General features: G+C 35.5%; 1 protein-coding gene across 1 annotated transcript in view; it reads left to right on the top strand.

Moving 5' to 3' along the window:
• LOC123560657 (uncharacterized) overlaps positions 1-13,560 on the top strand; it is a 62,209-nt gene extending 48,649 nt beyond the window's left edge. The window contains exons 19-24 of the mRNA XM_053516966.1: positions 1,747-1,819; positions 3,510-3,533; positions 5,036-5,073; positions 6,356-6,431; positions 10,383-10,594; positions 13,489-13,560. Coding sequence (XP_053372941.1) covers positions 1,747-1,819; positions 3,510-3,533; positions 5,036-5,073; positions 6,356-6,431; positions 10,383-10,594; positions 13,489-13,560 — 495 coding nt within the window. The remainder of the gene's footprint in view (positions 1-1,746; positions 1,820-3,509; positions 3,534-5,035; positions 5,074-6,355; positions 6,432-10,382; positions 10,595-13,488) is intronic.
• The last annotated feature ends 66 nt before the right edge of the window (positions 13,561-13,626 follow it).

Here is a 13,626-nt window from a genome sequence, read left to right as displayed (position 1 = left end):
CAAAGTGACGAAGACGTAATCCACCCAGTTAGCTCAATAAGCAGAGCACTGATGTGATGATTGTGGGGTCATGAGTTCAATTCATGGGTGAGGACATGTTCTCTGTGGTGATTATTAAAAGATAATGTGTCTGAAATCATTCATCTTGGGAGTTGGGAATTACTTGCAGAGAACAGGTTAGTACTGGTACAGATTCTAAGAGCACTGGATAGGTTTACTGCTCACCAGTATACAACCTTAAACACTGTTGAAATAAATAGCACTAAACAAAACAAAAAAAAATAAAAAAAAACCCGAATTACTTCTTAGTCAATCTTCCTCTTGCTGTTTGAATACCTTTTTAATACTGTTTTGCAATACAGGAATGGTGTTTATAATGTAATGCAAGTGAATGGAACAAAAAACACTTAACTTGCAATTCTTCTGATTTTGATTATTTCTCATTCTGTATTTGATATTTAGAAAACACATGCACTGTATTTTTGAGTATATTTACATAAAGACAGCTGGTTTAGGGTTAAAGCTTGCATTCCCTTCCTTTCCTTCATAACCCCACATTGCACAACAAGAAATGTATTTTGAATAGTAATCATACTGATTGTAATCAGAAGGAGACCTCAAAGCCTGTACACTGCACAGACTCAGATAGGTCATTTACAAAGCCAGTACACTGCACAGACTCAGATAGGTCATTTACAAAGCCAGTACACTGCACAGACTCAGATAGGTCATTTACAAAGCCAGTACACTGCACAGACTCCTATGACTGCCTTGCCTACTAAAGGAATATTTCTATTCCAGTTTGAAATTCAACTGAAAACTGCTCTCCCTTTAATTGTTGGTGCACAAATGGTTTTCATTTTCACAGAAGCATATACCATCTCACTCATCTTTTTCATTTGCTACAAATTCATTCTTTATCAGGTAATGATGTCCAGGCAAGATTAGGTGAAGAATGCAGGTTTTTTTCTTGTGCATTCAATCAAAACTTGATATGTTTAAGTGGAACTTTGGCTGTAAAAATATCCGCTTTAAGTCAAACTTTGGCTGTAGTAAAATGCATGTTCCTTGAGAAAAATTAAGTTACAGAGTTTGAAATGTTCATGTTTATCATTTTTTGTTTCTGCAAACAAAGCTGAAGCAAATTACAAATAAATGGAAGAGGGAACCTTCATGTAGTAAATCTCCACATGTCAAATCACAGTCTTCCCATGCAAAAATGGAAATACCATTCTTAAAACTGGAATCTGCAGAACCAAAAGTAGATACAACAAAAACAAGAATGGTACCTTATATTGTTGTGGTTACTGTTGTTCAAAAACTGCATGCATCACTGTAAAAATGTTCATGAAGTTGCTTCCTTCAAGTTTATTGAGAATGGGTGTAACGTTCAGCCATTTTGTATTAAATTGCTTCCTTCACTTTTATGGAGAATGGGTGTAAATCAAAGCCATTTGCTTTCATGTGCTTCACAAAGTTTTCAGATTTTCAGTGTTTTCATTTTGTTTTTCAGTATTTTTGACACAAGTGACATTATGTGCTTTACCATACACATAAATTATATTCCATATTTGAATTTTTATCCTTCAGCTTTCACAGTTAAACATAAGTCCTATACATGTATGAAAGTAAAAATGAGAATCAAACATCTTATGTTTGTATTAAATTCAATCTCAGTTTGCTGACTGATGTAAATTTTTTATTCTTTAATTGTTAGTGTTAGAAATTCTTGTTAATTGTTTACAGTTGAGGGCCCAGGATGACATGGCATATAGACGAGATGACAGACCAATGTATGATAACCCCAGAGCTCAGTCAGGTAAAACACAAATTACCAGATTTCTTGCATCTCTCCCTTTTGAAGTGATACCCATTTTGTATTTCAGATTTCATTAAATCTTTTTATTATCAGTTCATTTATATAATCTACCTTTAAAGTTAATAAATTCTTGATATATCCTCGGCCATTTCTGTCTGTGTAAATGCTCATTTTAAAGCATCTTGTCACTTATTCCAATTATCACCAACCATAAGGTTAACATTTATTTTTCTTTTATTCTCTTCTTTTATTCATGTGTATCTTTACTTCTTCCTTTTTTTCATTAAATCATTCAGTCTTTGTTTTATCTTTACAAAATGTGTGTGACTTTCAGCATAATGTTTTATTATCAGATTGTATGTGTATTTTTCAGTATGTGTTTTCTCTTTGCATCTCCCTCCTCTGCCTTTTTCTTTCTATCTCTTTCTTTCTTCTTAGACATCAGTCCATCTTCAATAGCACACACTCCTCTATATGTGTTCACTGCAAAACGTAACATGCTCCATAAGATGAACTTTGTTGGAATGCTCTTTCCAAAGGGTAGGTATATTTTCAGTTAGTGAGATTCCCAATAAAATGCTACTTAAATGAACAAAGAATATCTACTTCTCCAAACAATGAGACTGTAAAGTTAAAGTGCAATAAACATCATCAGTAAAAAAATTTATATAATAGCATAAATTCATTTCATTGTGTTTTTAATATACTAAAATGGCATATTATGTGATGGCACTGGTTGTCCATCCATCTGTTGGCAATTCGATTTTTTGCACAATAACTTAAGAATGCTTTGATGAAGCACATTGCTCATGACCAGTGCCTGACAAGAAATGATTCTGAGGTCAGTAGGTCAAAGGTCAAGGTCACAGTGTCTCATTATATTAAGAATCCCTTCACTTAGGATCAGGCAAATTGCTCATGGACAGCGGCTGACACCTATTGATTTTGAGGTCATTGGGTTTAAGGTCAAGGTCACAGTATTGCACCTAGGATTTGTACACTTGGCAGACAAATTGCTCATGGACATTGAATGATGCTTATAAGTTTTTAGGTTAGTGGGTCAAACAACAAGGTTACAGTGACTATTAATACACAAACTGTTTCTGCTCATTTTCTTAAGAACTCTTGCACCTATTATCCTCAAATTTAGCAGGCTCATTGCTCATAGGCTTTAACTGACCACTGCTGATTTTGATGTCGATGAATCAAAGGTCAAGGTCAAGTGACTGGTAGTACAAAAAATGTTTACAAAATTCTTGTATTATGCATAAACAAGTACTGAAATCACAACTCTTTTATTCTCATTAAGTGCTAGATTTTGCTTGCCATATGATACCTGTTTTCTTGTTTTTGTGTCAATATATGTGAATGTAAAGGGGAGGTAACTGTTATGTTACTTTTAACTTAGAGAAGGTCAGTGTTTATCAGGGAGCAGGGAGGTAACTGTTTAACTTTGGGAAGGAGGTTAATTAATGTTTTACTGAGGCAGGTAACTGTTTGACTTTGAGAAGGAGATTAATGTTTTAACAGGGAAGGTAACTGTTTTACTGAGAGGAGATTATGTTTTATTAGGGGAGGTAACTGTTTTACCAAGCAAGTTTGTAATGCATATGTTACATTGTGTAATTAATAAGAAAATATTGGTATGTTTAAAGTTATTTATAGAATAGTTGCTTCATTCATGTTGTAGATGAGAGATTTTTAGAAGACTTTGGTAAGCAGTAGTCCATGAAATAATTGCCAACATTTAGATTTGTAGAATTGATACTGAAGTTTTCTGTATAACTGTAAGCAAATAACAATTCATGCTTATACCTAACAATGACTTGAATGACTGCCTAATACATCCTTTTGTGATACTCTGTACAACGTTTTGTTGTCACTTGCTAGTTAACATGTCATGCCAGTATTATGTGTCTGTCACTTGCCTGACAGAGTGATTTTTTCTTTTCTCATGTTTTGTAATTTATCCCTTGCCTGGGAGAGTGATTCTTCACATTGCTGATGCTCTGTAATGTTTCACTTGCCTGAAAGAGTGATACTATACAGTGCTGATGTTCTGTAATTTGTCACTTGCCTGAGAGGGTGATTTTACTTGCCTGTTCTGTAATCTGTTACTTGCCTGAGACAGTGGTTTGTTCTGTAATTTGTCACTTGACTTAGAATAGTGACTTACACAGTGCTGATGTTCTGTAATTTGTCACTTGCCTGAGAGAAAGATTTCACTTAATTGGCTGTTCTGTAATCTGTCACGTGCTGAAAAGAATGATTTTATACACTGTGGATCTGTAATTTTCACTTGCCAGAGAGATTTTATACATTGTCACTTGCCATTAGAATATCATGTGTGTCCCAAAATTACAAGTGAAATTATGTTTGACAGAGATTAGCTCTCAGCTGTTGCCCCTCTGTATTCTGTTACACTGAACACTGGTAGATATACTAGTACAAATAATCTGTTACTCACACAATAGAGAGGTTTTTACTTAGATTATACAAAGGGCATTCTGTATTTGTTGCAGAGAACTCAGGGGCAAATGTGCTGTAACACCTGTGACAGAGACAAATTTACATAGACTCTACCAATACATGTTCTGCAACATCTGAATCATACATAATAAAATATTATTAAGGTTGTTGCTCTGTAATGACACTCAACAATATTTAAGTGATTACATATTCTTGTTAGGCAATTTAGCATTCTATGCATGTAAATGAAGTTCATTGTCAGTATGGTATTCCGTAAAAGCTGCAAAATGCTGAAATCACATTTGGAGAATACATAATTTTCTGACTGTCTTTGCAGCTCCACCACCTTAAAAAGAAACAGTATGATTAATGTTTGCTGGCAGTTCAAGCATATTCTGCCATAGAATATTCAGTTTAACGTACATTAATATCTTTAAAAGAACAACACCCTCAAGCTTAGAGAAGTAGATAACTACTACTAAAACTAGAACTCTTAAGTTTTGATTAGTTAGATATACATGTAGTTTCAAATTTTTACTAAAGCAGGTCACAAAAGAGTATACCGATTCTAGCTGAATGTCTTTGCATTATTTAAGAGACAAAATAAATACTTTCTAATATTTTAGATAAAAGACTAAAACATTTGAAAGAAATGGATTTTCAGTATTAACCATTGGTTCAAATTGTCTTTCAGAAAGCTTTAAATATTTTCTTATTTGATAGGATAAAATTCTTGTTATTTTTCAGAACCTCAGACTGACCGAGCAGGCTATAGGAGACACAATGTAAGTTGTAAACAAAGTAACTGTTGTATCTGAGTTATAAAAGACAGGATCATAAAAAGTTTCTTTGCTTTTTAAGGAAATCAGACATTAACATCATTTATTAATGTCTTTTTATGCCCCCGAAGGGAGGCATATTAGTTTTCAACTGTCCATCCCTCCGTTCGTTCGTTAGTTTGTTAGTCACAACGTTAACTTTTTGCATGAAGGCACTTTACTCGCGAACCACTGCACCCAGGACCTTCAAACTTCACATGCTGATACTACTAATTGAGTACACGACCCCTACTAACTTTGGGGTCAAAGGTCAAGGTCACAGGGGCCAATGTTAACTTTTTGCATGAAGGCACTTAACTCGCGAACCACTGCACCCAGGACCTTCAAACTTCACGTGCTGATAGTACTTATTGAGTACATGACCCCTACTGACTTTGGGGTTACCAGGTCAAAGGTCAAGGTCATAGGGGCCAATGTTAACTTTTAGCATGAAGGCATTTTACTCTCGAACCACTGCACCAAGGACCTTCAAACTTCATGTGCTGATAGTACTTATTGAGTACAGGACCCTATTGACTTTGGGGTCACCAGGTCAAAGGTCAAGGTCACAGGGGCTAATGTTAACTTTTTGCACGAAGGCACTTTACTCGCGAACCACTGCACCTATGACCTTCAAACTTCACGTGCTGATAGTACTTATTGAGTAATGACCCCTACTGACTTTGGGGTCACCAGGTCAGAGGTCAAGGTCACAGGGGCCAATGTTAACTTTTTGCATGAAGGCACTTTACTCGCAAACCACTGCACCAAGGACCTTCAAACTTCACATGCTGATAGTACTTATTGAGTACACAACCCCTACTGACTTTGGGGTCACCAGGTCAAAGGTCAAGGTGCTGCGGGGGCATTTGTCACCATTTGTGACAGCTGTTGTTTTTTTTTAATTATTGTAAGGGCAGTAAGTTAATGCTTTGCACAAAAGTTAAAGGAACCTTTTTGGTAAAATTTTAACAAAACTGGTATTGTTTTACTTTACATGATATGTGTCAAGAGAAAAATTAAACAACAGAAATGTAACTGTTGTCTTGTGGAATCACGTATTACACACATCACTCTTATCAATTTATCTAATGCAAAGATGCTTTTTACTTTAGCATGTCCAGAAAACATATTCACCTGTAGCTGACATTTCATCTGGTTCACTTGAACTTGAGTTAAATTTTGCTACACCCCTAAAATTGTGGATATTTTTATATTTAATCTCCAAGATAACACTTTTTTTCTTCAGAGAGATAATGAAATATTTGGACAGTCAGTACAAAAAGTTCCCGAGTATCTCAATGTATCGCCAAGAAGACACCCAGGTAAGTGTGCTTCTGATTTGTAGATTGACAGAAAACAAAACAATCAGAATACTATGAAATCTTTAATATTTTTGTGGGGACCAATTGTAATGTTTTTGTCCCCCCCCCCCCCCCCCCCCCCCCCATGAGTGGTGGGGGCATATAGATTTGGTCTTGTCCGTCCGTGCATCCGTCCGTCTGTCCGAAGTTCGTGACGCGCCTAGCTCGAAAAGTATTTGATACAAATTGATGAAACCCTGCATGAGTGTTTATCATGATATGAACTTGTGCACCTTCTATTTTTCGTCTGGCTCTGCCCCCTATTTTCAGAGTTATGGCCCCTAAAATAGTCAAAATGCACATTTTCACCTTGTGACACGCCTAGCTCAAAAAGTATTCAATATAAATTGATGAAACCTTGCACGAGTCTTAATCATGATATGAACATGCGCACCTCCTATTTTTCATCTGGCTCTGCCCCCTATTTTTAGAGTTATGGCCCCTGAAATAGTCAAAAATGCACATTTTCACCTTGTGACATGCCTAGCTTAAAAAGTATTTGATTTAGATACATGAAACCTTGCATGAGTCTTGATTATGATATGAACTTGCGCACTTCCTATTTTTCATCTGGCTTTGCCCCCTATTTTTAGAGTTATGGCCCCTAAAATAGTAAAAAATGCGCATTTTCACCTTGTGACACGCCTAGCTCAAAAAGCATTTGATATAGATTCATGAAACCTTGCTTGAGTCTTAATCATGATATGAACTTGCGCACCTCCTATTATTCATTTGGGTCAGCCCCCTATTTTTAGAGTTATGGCCCCTGAAATAGTCAAAAATACACATTTTCACCTTGTGATGCACCTAGCTCAAAAAGTATTTAATAAAAATGGTTGAAAACTTGCATAAGTCTTTATCATGATATAAACTTGCACACCTCTAATTTTTTGGCTGGCTCCACCCCCTATTTTTAGAGTTATGGCCCCTAAAATAGTAAAAAAATACACTTTTTCACCTAATTATGTGCCTAGCTCAAAAAGTATCAGATGTAAATTCAGGAAACCTTGCTGGAGTCTTTATCGTGATGTGAACTTGCACACTTGGCATTCCTTTTGAGAATCTTAGCTCTTATTACAGAGTTATGGCCCGTGAAATAACCAAAATAGTGGATTTTTTGTTTGTGATGCTCATAGCTCAAAAAGTAAACGGCCTAGAATAATGAATCCTTTTCATAAAATGATTGTTGAGGCTATACCCCATTAAGACTGCAAACATTTGAATTATTGGCCCTCATTTATAACAAATGTACCAGTGGGGGCACACCCTGTGTCCTACAGACACATTCTAGTTCATGATTGCTTCAATCCACCAATTTGAAAAAAAATTCTAATGAACACTTAAAATGTTCATTCATCTACAAAACTTCATATCTCAACAAAATTGCCATTGTTGTAAAAAAAAACCAGAAACTTTTTGTCCACGAAATTGATTGATTTCACAGTATTCTCAGAACTATTCCTTATGTGAAATCATTGTTTTATTTAGGACTTATTTTTAGGGATTATATCCGGAACAATTCACAAAATATCACATCTAACAAAATTAATGAAATTGCAATATATATTTTATCTTTAAAGTTTGGAATCCATAAATTCTTGGCTTGTAGTTTCTTGAAATAGACATCTGCTTGGATTTCTCTTTAAATATAAGACAATATAACACTTGCTATACATCATTCTAGAGAACTCTGAGGGTGGTCATAGGTCGTAATAATTTCAAATTTTCAAAATATATTAGTTTTGAATTCATTGTTATATGTCCGAAGGGATGTATTATGTTGTGACACCAGTGTCCGTCTGTTCGTTAGCAATTTCATGTCTGCTCTGTAACTCTTGAACCCCTTGAGGGATTTCAAAGAAACTTGACACAAATGTTCACCACATCGAGAAGACATGCAGAGCACATGTTTTTGATGGATTGCTTCAAGGTCAAGGTCACACTTAAGGGTCAAAGGTCATATGACTTTGTTTCATGTCCACTCTGTAACTCTTGAACTGCTTGAAGGATTTTAAAGAAGCTTGGCACAAATGTGCAGAGCGCATGTTTCGGATGGCTCGCTTCAAGGTCAGGGTCACAGTTAGGGGTTAAAAGTCATACCTTCGGGCGTATATTGCTCCGCATTGTGGTGCTCTTATTACTGTAAATGATTTTCATGGGGTGAAAAAAAAAAAAAAATCTCAGTCATTTATGCCTTATTTCACGCATGGACTTTTTGATGGACATGAGATCTTTTTTGTTTGCTTTAAACTTGTATTTTATTTCCACAGATCACTCAGGTATTTTTCATCTTCATTTTCCTAATGGTTTGCACTTACAAAATAAATTTGACCATAATTCAGATGCTTATCAGTGAAGACTGGGTTATAATCATAATTATAAATCTTAACATACTATAAGCTGCTGAAATAGATAAATAAACTATGCTATCTTGACTTGAATGCTGGGTTTGATACTGTTGAGTATAAATTATGCAGTTTTGCCCTTAAATGGTGGGATTTGAAAATGGGCTTGAAATAGGTCATTTTAATCAATGATTTTGGCATAAAATCTGTTGTCTAACCTTGAATGTTGGGTTTTGATACTATAGGGTATAAAGTAGATTATTTTGACCTCAAACGATGGCTATTAATGATATTGGGCATAAAATCTGTTAATCTGACATTGAATTTTGGCTCTTAATAGTATTGGAAATAAAATTGGTTATTTTAACTGTGAATGTTGGCTATTAATGATATTTGGGATAAAATATGTTATTTTGACTTCGAATGTTGGGTTTTGATATTATTGGGCATAAAATCTGTTATTTGACCTTAGATGATATTGGGGCATAAAATATGTTATTTAACCTTGAGTTTTGGGTTTTGATAATATTGGGCATAAAACTTGTCATGTTGTACTTGAATGTTGGGTTTTGTTATTATTGGGTATTAATGTTTTGGTAGGACTGACCAGTACATTTTTAATACAAATATTTTAATCTTGATATTTTGTCAGAAAATCTCCAGAAATATGGAATTGCATGCTACTGTAAAGTTGTTTTCTACAGTCAAAGTTTTTAGTTGATACAAGATTTATATTCAGATTAGATATTTTGTGTTGCATGTACTAATTGATAATACTGATATACTTTACACAATTTAGAATAGACTTGTAGAAGCTGATTTAATACATAAAAAGAACTCACCATGAGCGTCATTGGAAAAATAGATTGAGACATTATTACTTTAACATAAAGTGTTGATACTCCTTTTGAGGATTATTTGGGGTTTGGTTGTTTTAATCATCAAAATGTTGTATGTGTGAAACATGTAATTGATAATGAGGTGATTTGTATCTTCAGATTGAAGAATTAAAATGTATCTTGTATTTTGAAGAGCTTTTGTACCCTAGTTAGAAGAAGAGGGTGTATACTGTTTGTGTACTCATTGCTGGTCTGTCTGTTTGTCAGTCTGTCTGTCTTTTGGTTTCCGCTCAATAACTAGAGAATGCTTGTTGAGACAGTGGTCAAACTTCAAAAGATAAATGCCTGTAGCCAGTAGATGAACCCATGTTGTTTTGGTTAATAGATGAACTCGATTGAGGTCAGTAGGCCAAAGGTTAAGGTCGCTGTGAACTCCAGACTGAAAATGATTTCTGCTCAGTAACTTAAGAACCTTTTGACCTATATATTGCCTTGTGGGTCAATGAGAAAAGTCTTGTGATCACTTTACTGAAAATGGGAAGACTATCATCAAGTGCATACATGTTTTACAAACAGCTCTTCTTTAAGTTGTCTGTCATATTTGTTTCTTTTCATTTTCATCCTCAGCCATAATCCATTATTTGGTGTGTAAGTAGATCATCGAATTTACTTTGTAAAAAAATAATTGCAAAATGTGTTGTTATAAAGATGTGCAATTTTTTTTCCAGTTGGGAAATTGTATAACAAAGATTCAACATATACAACAGACTTTGATGTACCTTTTGGAAAACATGGCAGCCGAAACCTTGGCAACCCTAACAAAGATCCCATGGAACCGTTCAATCCATTTGGTTTGGAAGGTGGTGGTGCACCAATGGTAGATGCCTCTGGTCAGAGGAAAACTCGTATTGCAGGGTCTATGGGTGTTCTTGGGAGAGAGGTAAGCAAAGTTGTTTTTCTTTTTTAGAGAACACTTTCTAAGCAGCCACCTCTTGATAGACAGTTTGGTCTTAATATACTGTAAAATCATTTAATTTTGTGGGCATGAAATTTCGTGCTTATGGTCAAAACAGCAATTTCATGGGGATATGAATTCGTGGATTTCAACTTTTGATCATAAAATGAATGGGAATTTTACTTGTTCGTTGGGATTAAAATTTGAAATCCATGAAAATTAGTCCCCTACTATTAATGATTTCACAGTAAATCTTATTTTATCATATCCTATTGGTCTAAACTTAAATAATATATTTTGAAAATAAATAGACTAAAAAATTTGTCTTAGTGTTCAAATGAATTGACAATTTCTATGTTTGGCAACACTTTTGAAGGTTTGCTTTTTTGTCAGTCATTTGAAGTACTGCCTTTAGTTCATCAGATTGTTTTAGAATTTAGGTAAAAAAAGGGTAATCATAACTTTAAAAAATAATAAAATATACACTATTTTTAGGAGGGTAAGTAAACAGAGTTTATTGATAAAGCAAAAAAGCACAGAGATGTGCTAAGTCTATACTGAAAACTGTTTGCACATTTTTATGCCCCCACTTTGGGGGGGTGGGGGGGGGGGCATATAGATTTGCCCATGTCCGTCTGTCCGTCTGTCCTTCTGAGAATGTTGTGTAGTGCCTAGCTCCAAAAGTATTTGACGTAGAGTCACAAAATTTACAGGAATGTTGGTCAGCATGTGTAGTTGTGCACCTCGGGTTCCGTATCCGGATTCATTCAGTCGTGTAGGAGTTATGGCCCCTGACTTTGTAAAAATTGGTCATTTTAGTGTTGTGTCGCGCCTAGCTCCAAAAGTATTTGGCATAGAGTCACAAAACTTTACAGGAATGTTGGGCAGCATGTGTAGTTGTGCACCTGGAGTTTGGCGTCCGGATTCATTCAGTCTTGTAGGAGTTATGGCCCTGACTTAGTAAAAAATTGGTTATTTTAATGTTGTGTCGCACGTAGCTCCAAAAGTATTTGACCTAGAGTCACAAAAGTTTACAGTAATGTTGGTCAGCATGTGCAGTTTTGCACCTGGGGTTTCATGTCCGGATTCATTCAGTCGTGTAGGAGTTATGGCCCCTGACTTAGTAAAATATTGGTTATTTTAATGTTGTGTCGTGCGTAGCTCCAAAAGTATTTGACCTAGAGTCACGAAAGTTTACAGGAATGTTGGTCAGCATGTGCAGTTGTGCACCTGGGGTTTCGCATCCGGATTCATTCAGTTGTGTAGGAGTTATGGCCTCTGACTTAGTTAAAAATTGGTCCTTTTAATGTTGTGTCACATGTAGCTCCAAAAGTATTTGACCTAGAGTCACCAAAGTTTACAGGAATGTTGATCAGCATGTGCAGTTGTGCACCTGGGGTTTTGCGTCCGGATTCATTCAGTCGTGTAGGAGTGATGGCCCCTGACTTCCAAAAGTTGATCTGTGTCCTTTGTCATGTAGTGGGGGCGTCTGTGTCCCATGGACACATTTCTAGTTAAACAGGTTTTCAATGAAAACCTGAGTTATTAGATTGGGGTAGATGTTGGTTGGGCGGGCGGGGCGGCGGCGGCGGCGGCGGTGGTGGCGGCGGCGGCGGCGTCAAACTAGTGTTTCCGGTCAATAACTTTTGTTTCGCTAAAGATATTTGAATAAAACTTGGTATGTATGTAGCTTATATCAAGACAAAGGCTGGGATAGATTTTGGGGTTTCTGGGGTCAAGGTCAAGGTCACTGTTACTTAAAATAGAAAAAGGGTTTCCGGTCAATAACTTTTGTTTCGGTAAAGATGTTTGAATAAAACTTGGTATGTATTTAGCTTATATCAAGACAAAGGCTGGGATTGATTTTGGGGTTTTTGGGGTCAAGGTCAAGGTCACTGTTACTTAAAATAGAAAAAAGGGTTAGGGTTAGCATATCTTCTACATGCATGGAGGGATTTTGATGAAAGTTGGCACAATTGTTCACCATCATGAGACGGAGTGTCATGCACAAGAACCAGGTCCCTAGGTCTAAGGTCAAGGTCACACTTAGAGGTCAAAGGATACAAGAATGAAAACTTTGTCCGGGGCATATCTTCTTCATGCATAGAGGGATTTTGATGTAACTTGGCACAATTATACACCATTATGAGACGAAGTGTCTTGCGCAGTTCCCTTCTTTAGAATTACTTCCCTTTGTTGTTACTATAAATAGCTTATATTGTAACTTTTTCATTACTAGACGTAGGGAAAAATCGAGACCACTTTTCTGTAGTACAACATGCATGTTACATCCAATTTTGAGGTGTATTTTGACCAATCTCTACCTGGTAAGGATTTCTGTGTGGACTTACAATTTTTTTTTTTTTTTTTTTTTTTTTTTTTTAAGATTAACTTCTTTTTTTTTCTTTTTTTTTTAAGATTAACTTCCCTTAGTTGTTACTATAAATAACTTATATTGTAACTTTTTTATAATTGACCGTAGGGAAAAACCAAGACCACTTTTCTGTGGTACAACATAGTTGTTACTTTCTAATTTTAGGTGTATTTTAAGGTATCTCTACCTGGTAAGGAATTTTTTTGTTGACTTAGAAAAACAAAAGAATTACAATGATTACTAAACAACCACAAAATTAAAATTACATCTGCAAATACAGGTGCTAGAATAAAGAAATTTGCTGTGACGGGCGTATATTGTGACATTCTGGCACTCTTGTTTAGTCTTATGAAAAGTGTTGAAAACCTGGTTTCGTGGCATTGCCGCGTTTCTTGTTTAACTTCATAGAGCTCAAACTAGGTCAGTTTTTGACTTGATACAAAGACCTGATGATATGTATGTCATATGAAATTATTACATTTTAACTTATTTAATGTTTTTATAGTTGTCATATTCAGCCAGAGCAAGAAAGGCACACAAACGTGACCTGCTCCATAAACTTGAAGTTCACTGTTAATAAAAGTATGGAATGTACAAAATGTTATAGCTCTAACTTCACACTTTTGAATAAGATGCGTTCAAT

Source organism: Mercenaria mercenaria, chromosome 10, assembly GCF_021730395.1.
Source record: "Mercenaria mercenaria strain notata chromosome 10, MADL_Memer_1, whole genome shotgun sequence".
NCBI lineage: Eukaryota > Metazoa > Mollusca > Bivalvia > Venerida > Veneridae > Mercenaria > Mercenaria mercenaria.
The sequence above is the reverse complement of the archived record's forward strand: the minus strand, read 5'-3'. Positions and strand labels throughout refer to the sequence as shown.